Genomic DNA, 20717 nt, shown 5'->3' on the forward strand with positions numbered 1-20717 from the left:
GGCGTGAGCCACTGCACCCGCCTTAGAAATAAGTTCTTTTAGGTATTTTTTTCCAGGACAATTTACTTTTACCTATGTTAAATATTTGTTCTGGCAAATAACCCCCTTCCTCAATAATTTTCTTCAACATTTCGGGAAATTAGTTGCTATACCTACATTGGCACTGGCTGCCTCCCCTTGCAGTTTAATATTATGCATATTTGCCCTATTTTTAAAAATGATTAAACCAACCTTTACTTGCAACAAATTCCTCATCACAACTACCTTCACTTTCTAAGCATGTAAATCAATAATAATCTTTCCATTTCAATAATTAATCTACTATGCTGCTTAGTAATAATTGATGCTTTCATTGGAGGACTGTCTCTCCCATGTTCCATTATCCTCACTTTATCCTTAGTAATTGTTCTGATAGTCGAGCCACTGAAGTCTAATGCTTTCCCTATGAATGATGGCGTCTGTCTTTCTTTGAACACTTAATTATTTCTACTTTTGTTTCCATAGTAAGTAATCACCTTTCTCTTTGCTGCTGGCTCACCTGGACTTGCAGTGGACTTTTGCTTTGGATGTATGGTCAAAAGGGTAAACACAGACTCACAAAATACAATAAAAAAGTTAAGACAAGAGTGATGCTGTGTGTAAGCGACTGTACAAGCAAGGAGACTAGCCACTAGTGTAAGGATGCTGCGCCAACAAACTGCTTATGCCATGAGGGTTTGTTTACATGTGTGGAAGAAACTAGTTCCTGAGTTATTAATTTAATTATTTAAGTGTAAATTATCCTTACAGGGAGCCTTGGGAGCCCGTTGTAAGTAGCGAATACCACCATAAGTCAGGTTGTCTGTAACCTGGGGACTGCCTATACAAAACAGCTCTTAGCTTGTTGCTGCTATTATGATAGCATTGGTAAGGGGTAGGGTACATTCATAGGCAGGGATGAGCTATCTCCCATGGGTGCCCCAACCTTGCCTTTGCTTATGTCATTCTGCTGGAGTTGCTTTAGCAGATCAACAACTCCCAAACCCAGTGGCTGATTTTTTAAGCTTCATCATACTTGACTTCTTCAACATATTAGTATTAACTCTTCACTTATTGAAACCTTGGGTTGGATGGGTTCTTCTCTCCCGATCTTTACTCTCCCTGGAAAGCCCACCCTTTAAAATTAGTGTTCCCAAGTACTGTCTCTTTCATCTTCTCTTTTTCCTTTATACCTCCTTCCAGCATGAGCTCATCCATTTCTTTAGCTTTTACTACCATTTACATTGGTACTTTTTAATAGAACTTCCTGAGATGATGGAAATATTATGTCCTGTTGTGTTCAATTTGATAGTTACTAGCTATATGTGGCTGGTGCTACCAGAGCTGAATTTTTAATTTGGTTTAATTTGAATTAAATTATGTTTAAATAGCAATATGTGGGTAATGGCTAGCATATTGGATAGCTCAGATTTAGATGCTGATAACTTCTTAAACTCTATCTGTATTTTAGGATTTTTCTTTGAGGTATTTTCCAAACTATTAAACTTATTTTACATGAATGGATTAGAGGTACGTCAAACTCGCCATATCTCAATTTGAACTTATCTCCTTCCTCACAAACTTTTTTCTTTTGTGTTCTCTGAGTGAATGTCATCATTTTATCCTCAGATTTATTCTGCACTTCTTGATCCATTTGTCACCGAGTAACCTTGATTGTGCTTCCTGGGGTACTTATTAGAGCATTCTCCTGTTCTGTAACCCTTCTGTCCCTGACCTTATTCACCTCCCATCTCTCTGCTGGATTATTGCAGCAGCTTCCTGACTCGTTTCCTTGGCTCTGGTTCTTGGGCCTATTTTATTTTATCCACCGCATTGCTGCCAAAACAATTTTTTTGGAACGTAAGTGTGATTATGGAAACTGCCTAAAACCCTTCAGTTTCTTCCCTCCATCATCTCCAGTTTAAGGGCCAAGTGGCATGATTTTGTCCTTTAATGATTTTGTCCTTGCCCAAGAAGGAGTGAAGGGAAAGCATCACCTTTGCTCTCTCTCTGAAAGTTCACTGAAAATCACTGAAGAGGCAGATTAATTGGAGAAAAGGCATATAAATATATGTATACAGGAGACTTCAAACTGATGACCCAAAGATACAGGGGAAATTGTCTATTTTTTTTTTTTGGGACAGAGTCTCGTTCTGTTGCCGGGGCTAGAGTGCCGTGGCATCAGCCTAGCTCACAGCAACCTCAAACTCCTGGGCTCAAGCCATCCTCCTGCCTCACCCTCCCTAGTAGCTAGGACTATAGGCGTGTGCCACCACACCTGGGTAATTTTGTCTATTTTTAGTTGTCTGGCTAATTTCTTTCTATTTTTAGTGGAGACGGCGGGGGAGGGGGTCTCACTCTTGCTGAGGCTGGTCTCGAACTCCTGACCTCAAGCGATCCTCCTGCTGCCTTGGCCTCTCAGAGTGCTAAGATTACAGGCATGAGCCACCGTAATGTCCATTTTTATTATACTTAGGTTTAACAAAGTATGGATAGCCATGTAGAAATCTGATTGGACAAAAAGGATATGATCTAATGCTAATTGACTGAGTGGGGAAACCCAGCAAGGCTTGTCTGTCTAGACTCTTCTTGGCTTCTCTGAGCATGCATTCCTTCCTTCTGGGCGTGGGGCAGAGCCCTGTCTGCAATAGGGGTCTTATGATCTACAGTCAAACAAAGTAGGTCAGATAATTTCTTTATGGCCAATTTTTACAAAGAAAGGTGGTGGTGGGGAGAAGTTAGAGTAATGTTTTTTATGTTTTACGGCTGGTTTTGGGGAAAAGGAGTTCTGGTTTCTGTAATCCACCTTGAGTAAGAGGGATTCTAGTTTCCATGGCTACTCTTGGGGGAGAATGGTACTGAGAGACAGGAGGGCAGTAGAATGTAAGAGAAAAACTTGCTCAGAAACAAGAGGCTGCTTCTGAGGCCTTCATTTTGGGGTATTTTCTGAGTTCCAACACCTACAAGAACTGAACCCCTCAATTTCCACCTGAAATCCAGTTCTTCATCCATACAAATTCTTCGTAGGTCCCTGCATGATTGCAATGTATTTATTTTTTTTATCCGTTCATTCATTCTTTTTGTCTTCTTTCACCTAGTTCTTAGTGTGCGAGTAGTGTATTTTTACAAGCTAGATTTCTTGTTGGGAAAGCTTTCCCTCTGTTGTTGATTTGGTCCATTCCATTGTCCTCAGTGCAATGCTTGAAGTGAATCTGGACCCTGAGGTCTTCCTGGTTCCCTTAAGCAGCTCTCCTGGAATGCTCAGACCAGGAGTTGTTGTAGCACTCATCTCACTGTACTGTACCTTAGAGATTGAAGATTCTGTTCGCCTTACTAGACTGACAGGTGTGTGTGTGTGTGTGTGTGTGTGTAGGGGGGAGGAATGAGGGAGGATGAGGAGGAAATTTTTCTTATTTGAGTCTCTAGTTCCAAACAGTACCAAGTAGACTGTTGAACAAATTTACATTTTTTGTCCAAAACTCCTATACTTCAGAACCTTGGTTCCTCAGTCTTCCAAAAATGGCTGTATTTTCCCAGTGACTTTCCCTTTGCTGTGCAAATAGAAATTTGCACATGTTGAGGACACATGGTGAGAATTTCCCTATGGTGCTCTAGCAGCATTTTTTTTTTCTCCTCGTTTTCCTTCAGCCAACAGACATTGGCCTATATTGATATTCAAAGGGACTTCCTATGGCCCTTGGAGTCTACCTACACCTGTAAGTCAGGTGTTTCCTATAGACTGCCTTCTGATAATGTGATGATTTACCCCTTCCAGATAACATGGACATCTTATTCTGGCAAAAATGATACACCCTCATAACCTCTGGAGCTACCCTCAGTGATAAGTTTATGAGCAAAACAACATCAGTGATGACAGAAATAAACACATGAAAAGTACCTTCCTATCCTTGCAAGATCTGTGGTCCTTAGTCATTTACACTAGTTGGTAGGATCATTGGGTACTTTCCCATACCTGCGGCTGTCAGCTGCTGACTTCTTAAAACTCGTGTTGACTTGTTTTATTAGTGTGCTTGAATGGTGCGATAATCAACATAAAACTATTATTGTACTTTTTTTTTTTTTTTTGAGACAGTGTCACTTTGTTGCCCGGGCTAGAGTACAGCCTCATCAGAGTTTATTGCAACCTTGAACTCCTGAGCTTAGACGATCTTCCTGCCTCAGCTTTCTGAGTAACTGGGACTATGGCGCATGCCACCATGCCCAGCTAATTTTTGTATTTTTTGTAGAGATGGGGTCTCGCTCTTGCTCAGGCTGGTCTTGAACTCCTGGCCTCAAGCTATCCTCCTGCCTTGGCCTCCCAGAGTGCTAGGATTACAGGCGTGAGCTACCGTGCAAGACCTATTATTGTACCTTTAAAAGTCCTATACAGATATGTTAGGATTATTGGTAGAGAGGGTCATTGCTGAAGTCTACTTTGGTGTTGTTGGAAGATTACCGAAGACAGTTAGGCTGCAGTGGTTTGAGCTTGTGGCTTGACTACAGAAATTGGTGTGTTTATAACAAAACTGGTGACATAGAATGTTTTATGTTATAATTTCACTGTGTTGTCATATGACACAGTGCAAGTTTGGTACAGTATTGGGCTGCTCTCTATCTATTCTCATTCTAGGATTATCTCCAAATTCCCCAAATTCCTTTGGATAATGAGTTTAAATGAAAGCATTAAGGTGAGGAAACCATGTATTTCAGTAGTATGTTTAGTCTTGGCAGGACAGTTACTAATGTTATATTATTTTTTGAATAACCAAAAAAGGAAAATAAGTGACTCAGCCTATTTACTTTTCTTCTAGAACCTATTGGATTATAAATTCTTTCAGGGCAGGTACTGTGTTTTACAGGTCTTTATATCCCAGCCTTAGCCTAGTGGCTCACTAGCATAGATGCTCAGTAACTATATCCTGCTTGATTAGTACTTATAAAAGAAATGTAAAATGTAACCCACATTTTTATGCGTAGTACTGGAACTGCATGTAAAAGCTTGAATTGTGCTCTTTTTATGTTTTTTGTTAATTTTGTAAATATGCAATCATCTTTTGACTTTTTTTGTTTTTGTTTTTGTTTTTTTTTTTTTTTTGAGACAGAGTCTCACTGTATTGCCCGGGCTAGAGTGCCATGGCATCCTAGCTCACAGCAACCTCAAACTCCTGGGCTCAAGCGATCCTCCTGCCTCAGCCTCCCAAGTAGCTGGGACTACAGGCATGCGCCACCATGCCCGGCTAATTTTTTTTTTCTATATATTTTTAGTTGTCCAATTAATTTCTTTCTATTTTTAGTAGAGACGGGGTCTCACTCTTGCTCAGGCTGGTTTTGAACTCCTGAGCTCAAACAATCCGCCCACCTCGGCCTCCCAGAGAGCTAGGATTATAGGCGTGAGCCACTGCCCCCGGCCTTATCTTTTGACTTTTAAGTGATAAAACAATTTAGAGGATAGTAATCAAATTATGCAAGAAAAATTAGTGATAATTCAGTTATTTAGAAAAGTTCAAACTTTATCAATAGTTAAAACAATTAAATTTTCTTTAATTAGCTGTCATGTAATTAATTTCTGACTTGAGCTGTTTTTTTTTTTTGAATGACATTGGAATACAAATAATTTTGGCTTACATTTAATTTAAGTCTGAATTGGAAGGGCATAGTTTGTAAGGCTTGTGGTATGTATTACAGTTTTTAAAAATATCTATGAATGAGAAATAAAAGATTATTCAAAGCTGGGCTTGGTGGCGCATGCCTATAGTCCTAACTACTTAGGAGGCTGAGGCAAGAGTGTCACATGAGCCCAGGGAGTCCAACCTTCTCTGAAAAAAAACAAATACAACTATTTCTTACATTTCTGGTATATACTTATACTTGAGAACAACTTTAAAAAACAAAGGTGGAAACTCCCTAGCAAGCTATGTATTTTTATTAGAAATACATAGTTGATTTCATGTATAATTTATAAAAATTCCAACTCCCTTTTCCCCATCTGTACTCATTCATCTGAGGTTTTAAGGTATGGCTTTGTAGTCAGTGTTGTTACCACTTAATAATCATCCAACTGGAATTATGCTCATCTTTCTTGTTAAGATTTCATTTTCAGATATCTTTGCCCTATAAATAATTCAGAAACCACTTCATTTCCACTGTGTGTATTCCTTCCTAGGTTTGATAACAGCGGCTGTCCCATCATGGTAGTAGAGACTGAGGAAAGGGAAGGAGAATGAGTCTGGGTTTTTGAGTCAGAATGATCAAGGTTCCATTCCCAGCCTGGGCACTTACCATCTTTGGCAAGTCACTTCTTTGCCACTCAATCTCCTGATCTCTAAAATGGGGATAATAGCTAATTGATAGGATTGTTGGGTACATTAGTAATTGTAAAGTGCCCAGTAAGTGGTGGTATCATATGGTTACCTGGGGACCCATTTTGCAATCTTGAGTTCTGTCTCATTCAAGGCCCATTTGGCTTAAAGGAACAGACCTTCATACAATATCTAATTTAAGTCTGAAAGGAGAAATTGTAAAGACACACAGGTAGTTCCTGGGATCCAGAACAGTAAATGTGACTGGCCGTCATGAGGAACTGAAACCAAGAAATGAACACTGGCAGGTTCTCTTATTCCATCTCCCTTTGAGGCCATACAGTGTCATTTTGCTTCTCGTTAGGCATGAGCTCCACTTGTATCTTGGCATAGTGTGACTTCCACTGCTTTGACCTTCACACAGCCAAGTCTAGAGCCCCACAATTCCAGATATGCACATATGCCCTTGGTCCATGCAAGAGCAGAGCTTGATTTTCATCTCTGAATTCCAATTCCAGATTTCTGGGAGAGTGAGAATTTGATTGGCTCTTCTTGGGTTTTTATCCTGCTTTGCGTTCTGTTGTGCCAGGGCCGGCTTACAAGAAACAATGAAGGCTGCTGGTCCCACCTCTATGGCATAGGCATTTGCAGAGAAGGGGTGGTGTGCACGAGGCAGACAAACCAACAGGTGTCTAACCATATTTACATGTGGGGATCTTTGGAGATTTTTTGATGATAGTTTTGATACTAGAAGACTAGAAGTCTAATACTAGAAGACTGAATTTAAAAGTTTCCCTTAGTGGTTTGTAACCCTGGTTGCACATAAGAGTTACCTGGGAGAATCTTTAAAATTATTCATGCAGGCCCTACCTTTTAGTATTCTGAGTTATTACTTAGGCATCTCTATTAGGAAAAGAAAACAAACTTTCAGGTGATTTTCATGTGTAGTCAGGTTGAAAAGACTGTGGTCAGGTTGAAAACCAGTGGCCTAAAATGTTCCCTCCACTGTGGTAGGTCTAGGGATTTGAATTTAAGTAAAACATGGTACCTGCCACATAAAAAAAGATCATGGCACATAAACAAAAAGTGCAAGACAAACAGTGATCAGTGACCCAAGGGAACTATAGACAAAAAGGCTATGGTGGGGTTATTACTTCTTGATAATAACGAAGGTTGATCCACCCTTAGTATAAATTTATATGTGCAGTAGCTTCTCAGTCTGTTTACTTCACGTCTCATTCATCCATCAGAGTTTTATTCTCCTGAGACCCAGGCAACACACGGGCTCTGGGGATGTCGTTAGGAAACTGTCACTGCTTAAAGTTCTCAACCCCCAGATTTGAGCCCCAAAGAAATGTGATAACACATGAGAGGCCCAAGCTGAAAAGAGGACAGTCCAGTATAACTGATACCCAGTAAAATAGACCTGCTGGCAAAGTGACCATGACAAAAATCAAGCCCAGAGGGGAAGATGACGTGGATTTAAATGGATTAGATGATGATTCTGGGGCCCTGGCTCTCCAGGGAGGAGACTGGGGCGGGGGTAGTCATGAGGACAATGATAATGGTTATGATCTGAAAGGTGATGCCTATGAGGATCTTAATGAGAAGCAAGTAGAGTAACGTGATTTAAAGCCTCCTAACCCCAGGTGTAGTATGTTGTGTACTTTGCATGGCCTTTTTCATTAAATCTTCTATCAAGCCTATGAGGACAAATGCTTGTTAGCCTCATGGTATAGATAAGAAACTGAGGCTCAGAGGGTTCACGTGCCCAAGGTCAGGTGATCGGTATCAGAACTAGATTCCAATCCTGGTGAGTTTGATCCCAGAGCCCAGGTTGTTCGCCTCTGCTGGTTACCTTGTTATGCCCCAACACAAGGCAGGGTAGGAGTCCCAGGAGAGGCATGTTTAATGCTGGGAAGGTTTGAGTACCTTCCTGAAGCAGGCAGTATTTGAAAGGTGAGTAGGAGGATGGATAGGGTAGCCGAAGCAGTGTGAGTACAGGGATTGAGAGGGAAGGGACTGGGGCAGCGTCTCTGTCAAGGCCCAGCCTGAAAATAGAAACCAGGGGCAATTTAATGTCGGGATCACTTTGAAGAGTATTTGAAGGGAAAGGGCAGGTTGGAGATGCTGAGGTAACCCAGAGATAGTAGGAAGGAAAGGGGTCCCTTGATCACAGGAGCTGAAGCAGGGGCAGCCATGAGGCTGGTGCTGGTGAAGGTGTCTGTGTTTGGGGCTGAGATATCTGAGGAGCACTGTACCATCTGTGTGCAGACCTCTGAGGGAGAGCCCGTCGGGCCAATGATCAGACTTTGGAGGGGTCCTTGGGGTTACGTTTAAACAGTTGTTAGAAAGTTATTTCCCCTCACCCTCTTTTCTCCAAACGAGTCTGACTATCCCCTCCACTCCCTGGCCTAATTCTATATTAAAAGAACAGTTGATAGAATTAACTGAGTTTGTCTAAAAATTGCCTTTATTAGCTTTACAGTGTTTTGTGAGTATTTCTAATATAATATCTTCTAGAATATGACTCCTTGCCCCATAACCAAACAAGCCACTAAAAAGGCCCTGAAATAAATGAGTACAGACCTTTCCTCCTCCCCATGTAATTTGCATAATAAGCTGATTTGACTATTATTTGCTGTGTAAGTTGATTATTTATAATGTTTTTATACTTACAACACATTTGTGACTATTCAGAAGAATAAAAACCCATGTCCTTAAAATGTAAAATGTTCTGGGACTGATCTACCTCCTTTTTCTTCTGATTTCATTTTGTATTGCTGGAGCCACACTGGCTTCATCAGACATACTTCTCCTGACAGCTTTGTTCGGGCTTTTCTTTCTGTCGGAAACACTTGCCCCTGCTCCATCCACATAGATGACTTTTTAGCCAACTTTTAGCTCTTTGCTCAAACACCACTTTCTCAATGAGGCCTATGCCTACTCCAATTCCACATATTTAAAATTGCAACTGCAAACCCTTCTGCCCTGCATCCCAGGCCCATCTTGGCCTAACCACTGTTTTTTTTGAGAGGCTTACATTTTAATTTTTATTTATTTCTTTGTTTTTTACATTTTTATTTTTTTAGAAGTAGGGTTTTTCTCTGTCACCCAGGCTAGAGTGTAGTGGTGTCATCATAGCTCACTGTTTTTTATTATTGTTATTTCAAAATATTACAAGGGTACAAATGTTTTGGTTACATGAATTGCTTTTGCTATGCTTGAGTCAGGGTTATATATGTGCCCATCACTCAGATAGTGTTCATTGTATCCGTTAAGTAGGTTTTTGCCCTTCCCCTCCTCACCCTCCCCCCTGCTTGATTTCCACTGAGTTTTACTTCCCTCTGTGCACATGTGCTCATCGGTTAGTTCCAATTTAATACCGAGTACCTGTGGTGTTTGTCTTTCCATTCTTTAGATACTTCGCTTAGGATAATGGTCTGCAGTTCCATCCAAATTGTTGCAAAATACTTTTCATTTTTATCAGGGCACACTCATCACCTTCTAACATCCTAAGTAAAGAAGTAATTTACTTAGTGTGTTTATTATATGTTTTCCCAATATAAGGTAAGTTCGTTTAGGGCAAAAATCTTTGTTGTATTTACTTATATATTTCTCATCAAGAACACTGTACTGTATAATAAATATTTGTTGCATGAATGAATGAATGAATATTTTAGCAATCTCATTCTCTAGGAAGAACAAATTCTGTATTACAAATTGTACCTGAATCATGGCTAAAAGTTTATTTGACTTTAGTCTTAGATCATTGCTATAATGTTTGCATGTTAATTAGCATGTATTTAAGCATATATAATTAGCAGGTAGAGGCTTTTCTTTGAATTACCATTGAATACATTGTTATGGTGCTTATCTCATTGTCTTGCATTTTGATTATTTGTTTACTTATTTTGCCAGTTCTTTTTGTTATTAGCTCCTAAGGGCAGAGACTGGGTCCTCTTCACATTTTATGTAGTGTCTTGCATATGTTGGTAGCCTAATTATACTGTGTAGTAGAAAAAAAAAATTAGGATTATGAGATTAGGTCTTGCTTGAAAAATCATAAGTCTTATATTTTGGCATCATGTCCTCATTTACATTAAGGGATTATCTAGTGAGTGGTATTTACCTTAACTTTCTCAAGATGGCATGGTATTGTTTACATTTACAATAAAGAAAAATGACAGATTTCTTTTATCTCTGCCATTAGTAAGTGTCATAAAATGGAAAAATAAAGCTAAGTCAATATATTATTGTTGCTACAGAAATTGAATTTGTGTCAAAAGGATTTGTGCTTGTGATGTAGTGATTCGTATATTTTTCTTGGAATTAAGTCTGTAGCAGGTGACATCAATAATTCACAGAACCAAGGAGCTTTTTGAGATTGGTTAATTTATATATGTGAATTAGGAAACAAATGAATAATACTTAATATGGTCTTACACACTTGAAAATATACATCACAAAGCCCAGCCTATTAAAAAGTCTGTGCTCACAGTATTTATTACATTTTTTAGATTTTCATTTTTTCTTCTTTTACTAATACATACTTTATTATTTGAAAAGGAAGTAATCTATGTTTTCTGTTCAGTGTCAAAAGTATTATCCATAGTAACTTTAAAAAAAAGCTTTTTGTATCATAAAAATAAATATGCTCATTGTTAGACAACTGGGAAAATACATGAAAATATGAAAAAAATGCCCCAAATTCCACAATCCAGATATATAAAATTAACAGTGGTTCCTGTTAATTTTTTCCTGTACATTAATGAAGTTGGGATTATATTACATATGCAATGTTTTTTTCTTTTTAGAGACGGGGTCTCGTTCTGTCACCCAGGCTGTAGTGCAATGGCATGATTATAGCTCACTGCAGCCTCCACCAACTCCTGGGCTCAGGTGATCCTCCCACCTCAGTCTCCCAAGTAGTTGGGACTATAAGCGCGCTACCACACCCAGCTATTTTTTTTTTTTTTTTTTAAGTAGAGATGGTCTTGCCATGTTGCCCAGTCTGGTCTCGGACTCCTGGGCTTAAGCCATCTTCCTGCCTCAGCCTCCCAAAGTGCTGGAATTACTGGTGTGAGTCATGCCACACCTGGCCACATATGCAGTTTTCTTTCTTTTCTTTCTTTTTTATTTTTTTACATATGCATTTTTAAATGCAACTTTTTCCCATGTATCATTGTATTGTAAGCATTTTTTCATGTCATTGTAGTCCATATGGCAGGACTTTGATTTATTTAGTCTTTCCCATGTTTTAGGAAATGTTAGGTTGATTAAAATTCTAGCTACTTAAAGTAATGCTTCGGTGATACATATTTGCACATGAACCTTTGGTTGTATGTCTTATTTTCTGAGTGAATTATTAGGTTAAAGTGTGAACATGTGATTTGTTTTACCAAATTGTTCACTAAAAAGGTTTAACCAAATTTCTTTTCCCTATGGTGATGCTGAAATGTAAGCAAAATCCTTCTCAAATATATGTGAAATAACGTGTGGCACTGTATTAGCCTCAGGAATATCCAGTCTAAATTTGTGTCTTGGACAAGACATCTAGGAGGCTAAGGCACGCTCAGAAGTAATTAAGTAATTTGGATAAACTTCAAGGTGATTCTGGGAGCTCTGGGTATCAGTTTCAATCTCTCTACAGCAAATACTTTTAATGCTTTTCAGCTTTCTCCAGACGATGAAAAAGGTCTTGGATTCTAGAAACCTAGAACCAAAGCTGCTTGTGAAGTGGCTGAACGATTTGAATTGCTTTTCCCTGGATGTAATACGGAAGAGTTTTTGATCTGTTAGTATAATTAAAAAGAACTGGAACAGCTGACGAGAACATCTTAAAATAGATATTAAAGCTGTGTTACTGGAATTAGCCATTGTATTTTCTCTTGAATCTTACTTCAACATTGACTGAGTTCATTGGAGAAAAAAGAACTCTGGAGTTAGGTTAGAATGAAAAATGACTTGTTAAGTGTGTACCTGCTGTGATGTGTAATGTAGGTTACAGTTCCAAGCCACAATTTGATAATTGACTTTTCTAGAGAGGCAGTCATTTCCTATCAGGTATGTTGTAGCCTTTTTATCCTTTTGAAAACCCTGCTGTGTTCTCAGAAATGAATATTTTCTCTCAGCTTCTGTGGACACTTGAGTGATAGTGATGCCTCTCCCTGAAACTGTTCTCTCTTGATGACTCTCCTTTCACAAAGTTGGAATTATGGAGAAGGGAGGTCTGGATTCTTGGGTGAATGACAGAAGAGAAGCCTTGGATAATGGGTTATGTGTTTGTCTTTCTAAGCTTGGCAGAGTTATTGTTTTGAAAAAAATGAACAGTTTAAAAGAGGCTAGAGAGCTTTTCCTAATTCTCACCTGTTCCTAACATCTCCTCTCCCACTTTTTTCCACCTCAGACTGAAAAACCTACCACATGAAGAGCTATCAACTTAAAAGTTTCTCTTTTACAGTATCAGAGAGCCAGCTCTACTCTTGTCCTCACTGCTATGAAAGCTTCAGCGGTTATTTTTGGACCTTTCTTAGATGTTAAATCTGGAGCCCTTGAAGAATAATATTTTCACATCTATGTGTGTTTTGCAGTTGCTGGGAGATGATCTTTAGATAGACTCTGTAGGTGTGTTTAAGTGCCATCATTAGTAGTAATATTACTTTACATTTCCACAGTCTTTATAACTGGTGTTGACATTAAGATAAACACAGGTGTGTGGACTAGAAATGTTATTAGGTTGAAGTATATATAAGTTATTGGTGGAAAGGAATAATCTGGATTTTAAAACAGAAATGTGCGCAATGTATTATCGTCAGCCACAGATTATGATTAAGATTGATTTTTGCTTTTTCCCCTTAAGGTATAACATTACTATGTCAGTCAGTAACTTGTCATTTACTCATTTTGTCAAGCAGATAGTGTCATGTCATGGTTTGAGATAACATTTACGTACTAAATATATGCTTATGAGATTGAATGATTTTACCTTAGACATAGACTAAGCATTTGAATAAATGATGCAATTGGTAATTCATCCTACATACCAGAGATTTGCTAATTTTCTTAAACCAGTACTAATTGGTGCCTGTCACTTCATGGCAGTAAAGTCTGTCCCAACTATCCCAGCTCCCTGTCTTTCACTTCTTTAAAATCCTCTTATACTTCTTATCTATAATCTTTATGTGGCTTATTTCAGGGACGTCTGATTTTTAAAGTGAGCCACATGATGAAAAATTCATACGTGTGTAGGCTGAGGGAATGTTTAATGGCTGATAATGGTGGAATGTGAAATAGGGTTTCTTGAATGGTCCTGGGCGTGCTGCAGCATCATTAGAAGCATGGCCACTTAAGCATATAGGTTCCCAAGTCCCACCTTAGACCTGCTGAATCAGAATGTTGGGAGGCTGAAGCCCTGTAATCTATTTTTTAAACGAAAGTCTTGGTGTGATTCTTATGTACACCAAAAAGCTGAAAACCAGCTGGTCTAGAGGGTCCAGTTCATGAAAATTGTGTCTGAGTCAAGTGTGTTGGAGGCTTTAATCTCATGGGTTTTCCTTTTGTTGATAATTCCTCATAAGGACCCAGTTAAATGATGTAAATTTAATAGAATCAAATTGTATCATCCAAAGATTATTTAAAAATATTACCATATATTTGGCTTTGATGACAATAACAAATTGATTCAAGCCTGCTAGCTTGACATCTGATGGTGGCTGTCATGTTCCTGATGACATCCACAGACAGATCTTTGCTCCACTGGCCTGCTAGTTCAAATATGCTAACCAATGAAAGAAAACATAAAATTTGCTAAAAGTCTTGGGCTATGGCTTGTAATCTTTTTCACTGTGTGTAGACCTCTGGGGTTTTTATGTTGCTTTGTATGTTATAATTTATCCATCTTTGCTACTTTACTTGTAAACTAAGTTACTGGGGTAACTGTTTCACATACCTCTTGATATTCACAGCATTTAGCACAGTGCTCTGAATGCTCTAAATCTATTTTTCGACAGCATGCACTGTCTTCAATAAAAGTTTTGATGCATTGCTTAAATGGGAATATAGAGACCTATGTTCTGTGTTTCTACTTTTTCCCCCCTGAATCCTATGTTCTTTTGAAGAAAAATCTATAAAGGCTTTTTTTTTCCTCTTTCAATTCCAGAGTGACCCTCTTGACCATTCATCCTAGGAACTGTCATTAACAGAAAGCATTGTTACCCATCTATATGTGGCACTCCTTGCTTTTTAGGGAGAAAATAGAATTAGCAAGTTGAGAAACATAGGACCACAGGAAGAAGGGTGAGTTTTTGGTTTAGAAAAGAGCCCTAATGCACTTTAATACCACGTCTTAGCCCATTACGAATGGTCCTGTGGAAAGAACTGTTTATGTTTAAATATTATCACTAGTTTTATTCTATCCCAATGCCATAAAGCATCAATAACACCTATAGAATCATAGACAGATAATGTAACTAAAGGTCACAAAGTCACATTTAGGTTTGAAAGTTAATATGTCTAAAACTGTATTCTTTTAACTTTTTACTGGGTAAATATTAATATAATCCAAAAAGGTTGCTGTCAGGTTATTATTTTTAAAGGTGTTCCTAGTTGCTTTCATTTAATAGTTGATTTTATGTTTCTGTTTCCTTCTTGGAGTGCATGTCAGCAAAGGTTACTCATGAACTGGATTGATGTGTGCAGTTCCTATTTTCCCGAACCGGAAGATAGTAAAGAGCATTGCTGGTGGCTATAAAACAGCAGTACTTCATTTTTTAAGTGTCTTGGTTAAGTTAACCAGACATTTAAACAGTACCTCAAGTACCGGTATGAAAGCAATATTTTTGTGTTATAAAGTGTTTTCTTATTTTAATTAAGGATGTTACCTTATAGTTTTGTATCTATAGAAGTAAGGCTAAAAGCCGACAGAATTATCTGAGGATTTTATGTTGGCCATTTTCTCTTCCTTTCTCCCTCTCTCTTAGCAATTTCAATTTAATGGGTAGTCCCTATTTCGTAAGTGTATAAGCCAAACAGGCAGGACCTTGAGATAATGTAAACGTTTTCATGATAAACTTGAATTTAATATTAACATTCAAACATCCTACAAAAGAGTACCACTTGATATCATCTTTACATTTTTTCACTACTTAGTGTTTATTTCTTTATTTTTTCTTTGTGTTTGAAGAAGACTATGATTGACTATTCCAGTTTTTAGGAAATTACTAGTGCTTAGATCTATTCAGATTTTTAATGCTAGTCTATTTAGTGGTTTCTTTGATTGCATGTGTGTAAACAAATAACTGTGTAATCTCTATTCTTCAGAAGCTAAATCTTGAAATGAAACCTATTCTGACTTTATTGTTTTTTTTTTTTTTTTGAGACAGAGTCTCGCTTTGTTGCCCTGGCTAGAGTGAGTGCCGTGGCGTCAGCCTAGCTCACAGCAACCTCAAACTCCTGAGCTCAAGCAATCCTTCTGCCTCAGCCTCCCGAGTAGCTAGGACTACAGGCATGTACCACCATGCCCGGCTAATTTTTTTCTATATATATGTATTTTTAGTTGTCCAGATCATTTCTTTCTATTTTTTGGTAGAGACGGGGTCTCGCTCTTGCTCAGGCTGGTCTCGAACTCCTGACCTTGAGCGATCCACCCGCCTCGGCCTCCCAGAGTGCTAGGATTACAGGCGTGAGCCACCGCGCCCGGCCTGACTTTATTGTTTTGATATAGAAACATTCTCAGATCAGTTTTCCAGCTGTTTACTATGTTAGTCAATATCTCCAGTCCTGTGTGGGTCCTTGAATTTGCTGTCATTTCCTGTCCTACTGGCTTCTCTTGCTGGTGGTGAGATAGGTAAGTGTTCTCCAGAACAGAAGGAATACTGAACTTGATCTTAGCATTTTTCTTTTCTGTCAGTCTTGGTTGTACTTTCCACACCTACGCCCCTTTGAGTTTTCTTATTTCTCCCTGCAAGCTAGCTACCCTTACATTATAATTCTGTTGTGATTCATCACATGTTCTTTTTTGTGAAACATTGCATATAACAGTATAAGTTGTAACTGGGCTTATGTACATGCCTATATAATTTTTAAAAACAGGTCAAGCCTCTAGCAAATTAATTAGGGGAGAAAAAAAAAAAGCTAGACTCTCAATGAGGTAGTTTAAGAATATACATATAAAAAACTAGGACCAAAAATGGATCCTTGTGTTGTCTTGTTTTTACCCAAGAGTGACTACTCCTTTTCCTGAAAGTTGAGTCCAATTCTAATTTAAAAGGCTATCTAATTTTAGGCCTTTGAAGGTATATAAAAATGTTTCTCTTTGATGTTTGTATCTTCTGGATTTTACATCATGAAATTTATATTTTCTATTTTCCTATCTAGTACTTTCTGTATCTTCTATGCAGTTTTTACATCATAAATCTTGCATGGGCCCTATTCTTATTTCTCTTAAAATTGTTTTTCTATTTTCATTGTCTCTTTTTCTTTTTTTAAAAATCACTTTTATGGCATTTTCCTGAAGCAGCTCAAACTGGTCTTTGGGAATAGCAACTCAAACTGATCTTTGGGAATATTTCATTTGTGTAAGTAGATGTTTACTCTTCATTGTGGCATACTGTTCTAAATAGTATTTCAGCTTTATACTTGATTTCTTTGGCTTTATTTTTTAAGCATTAGGCCACTTTGGCATGCTGTTGTGTCAGAAGTTGACTGCATTCTTCTTTTCTTGTCACAGACACTTAAAATGACCCCTTTCAAGAGTGATATGAGTTGTTATTGGGGCGATACTTCTGATAGTAGAATAACAAAAGAGAGACGTGGTTAACCAAGTGCAGTGGGCTGGAAACCTCTCTTGGCAGGAAGGTACATATATAGCAGGCAGTCATAGGAAGGGAGCCCCATGCAGGCGTTTCCCCAGATCCTTTCTCTGCAAACTCGAGAGCCCTGGAGTTTTGGGTTTAATACTAGTAATGATCTCAGGGATGACACTCTGGCCCTAAGTGCCTTAGAAACTTTACAGTCCTGCTCAGGATCACACTCACTCATCAGGAACATAAGAAGCATACTTGTTAGTGTCAAAGGCTGAAGATAGTATTGATAAAAAGCAAATTTAATAGCCTAGTGTTAGACACTAACCCTTAGTTTATCAACTATTATTATTTCCTTATTCCTAGGTCAAAGTAGGTTGTTCTAACTCAACAGGCAGTTCAGTCTCTAACCTAGTAGTGGGCTAATGGTCATTTATTTGGCCACATTCTCTTTGGCATTATACACAGTTCATTTTAGGTTCCTCCGTTACTTCTTTTCCTTTGCACTAGGAGAAGAAACATCTTGGTGAAAGAAAGGAAGTGGAGAATCTGGGATAGTGACTTACACTGTACAGATTTTTAATCTGGATCATCACTGAGATAGATTATGAGCATGAGGGTGTACTTGAGTATACAAACATGAATGATAAATTTCATTCCATTCAATAAATGTTTAATTTAACTACGTATTCCTTATACTGTTAGGTGATAATTGTTAACACCTGTCCTTTTATACTTAGAGTAGAACTGTTTTCCTGTTTAGAAAATGTATTTGACCCTTTTTCTGCTCTTTTAAAGATATAATGCTCCAATGAACACGAGGGAGGAGAATTGGTAATTGAATCTAGCTACTTGAATACAAAACCTTGCCCTACTCTGGGATCTATAAAACTTAGATTTTTGTGTTTTCTTTCTTTTCTTTTGAATTGCACTCTGCAGGAAAACTAATTTATTCACTTTTAAAAGTGATCTTATGTTTGTCTGGCAAGGAAATCAGCAAAAGGGTTCTTGAAGCTAGCAATGAAATTGAAAAGTGTCTACTGTCACCACTGGTGATAAATCAAACTGATGTTAAAGATGCAAATAGTCATTCTAGTACATTCTTCTTCGTTACTAGAATTGTTTAAGTTAATTAAGCTAGCAAAGTACTTTATTATCTATTATGCTGCATACTAATGGTAAATTTAAAGTTGCACTGTTTTATAATTTGAAAAATTTTCTGAAAATCATTTAAGTCTTATATTCATTGTGTCCTAAGTTCATATACTTAATAGTAATTAATACTATTAATTGGGAGAATATATTTATTGTCCCAAATTAGGTTTCTAGTTTGTGTGGTTTACAAAGTCAATAAATTTTAGTAAATGTTTGAAACTACCACGTGCAGGGTAACTTTTGTCCATCTTTTTGAGAAAGAGATTAAAACAATATATAATACATTTTTATTAGACTGTCAGGAATTTAATTACATTCAAGTTAGCATTATAGAATTTTCAATGTACCCTATTAACTAAAATTAAAAAAAGCTCTTATAAATTACTGACATGATTGGTTTTTTTTCATTTGCAGCATTTAAATATTAGGACGCTGACGGATGATATGGTAAGGTTATCCTCAACATTTCCTTTGTTATGAATTTTAACTAACTATGTTATGTCGGTGGCATGCTTGCTAACACCTTTTAAATTGCTAAAAGGTGCACATATTGGAAATGTACTGTTTTTATAGTGCTAAAAGAAGAGGCAGAACTAGTAAAACACATTAAATTGTTGCTTTTAAGTTGTAAAAGGGAATAGTTGATATGTTAATGTAAAAAATTTGTTTAATTACAAATTGTTAGTCAACTTAGAGTCATTCAAATCAGCTCTCATTCTTTGGGAAGGAATTTTATACTTCAAAAAGAGGTAGAAAAAATAGCTAAAGACGTGTCAGCTTCTCAGAAATGTGTAGTTGCTAATTGAAGTAAACCAGACTAAAATATCATGCATATATTTTTTAAATTTTTGCTTAAAAATGAGAAAACTAGACATACTTTACTGTATGTTCGTCATGTTGAAAATAATAGGGCTTCTTTTTTTTTTTTTTGAGAAAGAGTCTCACTCTTTTGCCCAGGCTAGAGTGAGTGCCGTGGTGTCAGCCTAGCTCACAGCAACCTTACACTCCCGGGCTCAAGCAATCCTTCTGCCTCAGCCTCCCGAGTAGCTGGGACTACAGGCATGTGCCACCATGCCCGGCTAATTTTTTCTATGTATTTTTAGTTGTCTGATTAATTTCTTTCTATTTTTAGTAGAGACGGGGTCTCGCTCTTGCTCAGGCTGGTCTCGAACTCCTGAGCTCAAGCAATCTGCCCATCTCGGCCTCCCAGAGTGGTAGGATTACAGGCGTGAGCCACCGCGCCCGGCCAATAGGGCTTCTTAAAAGTAATTAACACTTTATAGCTTCTTACACAGTGAAGTTTTTCTGAGAAATTACAAATCCTTGCATAGTTAAGTTTTCTCTGAGAAATATATTTTTGAATGTAACTTGTGGTTAATGGTAAAGGAATAACAGCAAGAACAACAACAAATCCAAATAAACAATTACACCAAAAATATGTAAGCATGATATAGAGGAAAAAGCTCTGTTGACCACACTTTGAATTTAGCTTTCTCATCTGTCAAGCACAAAACGGGGTAACTAGACCATGATAAGCACTCAAAACGTGTTTAGCACCTCTGATCCAAAGTTCCATCTTACGCACCTGGGTAAGGTGGACTTGCAAAGATGAATGAAACATAGATCTTGACATGAATGATTTGAAAAATTGAATTAGAATGTTGATATGTATCTAAGAAAAGGATATGTATGTAATTTTTTTGGATAACATTTACTTTTCATATACTAACATTTAAAAAATGGTAGCAATAGAGAGTACTTATTTAGATTATGTAACTTATTTCTCACCTTGCAAGGTAAATGTTGTCTTTATTTTATAACCGACAATGTTAAGCTCAGACAGGTTAGGTAGGTAGCTTGCCCAAGTGTGCCCCGCTGGCAAGTGGTGCAGCGGTACCTTGAATCTTGTTCCGCGTAGCTCCAAATCCCATACACTTACTGTGCTGACTTAACCTAGCCTGCAAATTGCTTCTTAAGGCAGATAGTAAAACCATCTGCAATTTTTATATTTGAATTTTTATGAGAATGTACAATGGTATATTGGTTACAGCTTTGATATATAATTCATGTAGCATCCAATTCACTCATAATTCAGTGGTTTTTAGTATATTCACAAGAATTGTACAATGATCGCTGTAATCAATTTTAGAACATTTTCATCACCCTCCAAAGAAACCTCACATCTATAAATAGTCCTTGTCCATTTTACCTCAACTCCCTCGGCCCTAGGCAACCACCAGTCTACTTTCTGTCTCTATACATTTGCCTATTTTGGACATTTCATATAAATGGAGTCATACAGTAGTGGTCTTTTGTGATTGACTTCTTTTACATAGCACAATGCTTTCAAGGTTCATCCACATTGTTGCATGTATCAGTACTTCATTCACTTTTATTGCTGGATAGTATTCTGTATAATGATATTTTTGAGGTGTGTTCATAT

The 20717-nt window shown here is 37.7% G+C and overlaps 1 protein-coding gene across 1 annotated transcript in view; it reads left to right on the forward strand.

Annotated features, from left to right (window-relative positions):
* DIAPH3 (diaphanous-related formin 3) overlaps window positions 1-20717 on the forward strand; it is a 536888-nt gene that overhangs the window by 11408 nt on the left and 504763 nt on the right. The window contains 1 exon segment of the mRNA XM_012654946.1: window positions 18689-18721. Coding sequence (XP_012510400.1) covers window positions 18689-18721 — 33 coding nt within the window.

This window comes from Propithecus coquereli, unplaced genomic scaffold (genome assembly GCF_000956105.1).
Source record: "Propithecus coquereli isolate 6110/MARCELLA unplaced genomic scaffold, Pcoq_1.0 Scaffold453, whole genome shotgun sequence".
In the NCBI taxonomy this organism is placed as follows: domain Eukaryota; kingdom Metazoa; phylum Chordata; class Mammalia; order Primates; family Indriidae; genus Propithecus; species Propithecus coquereli.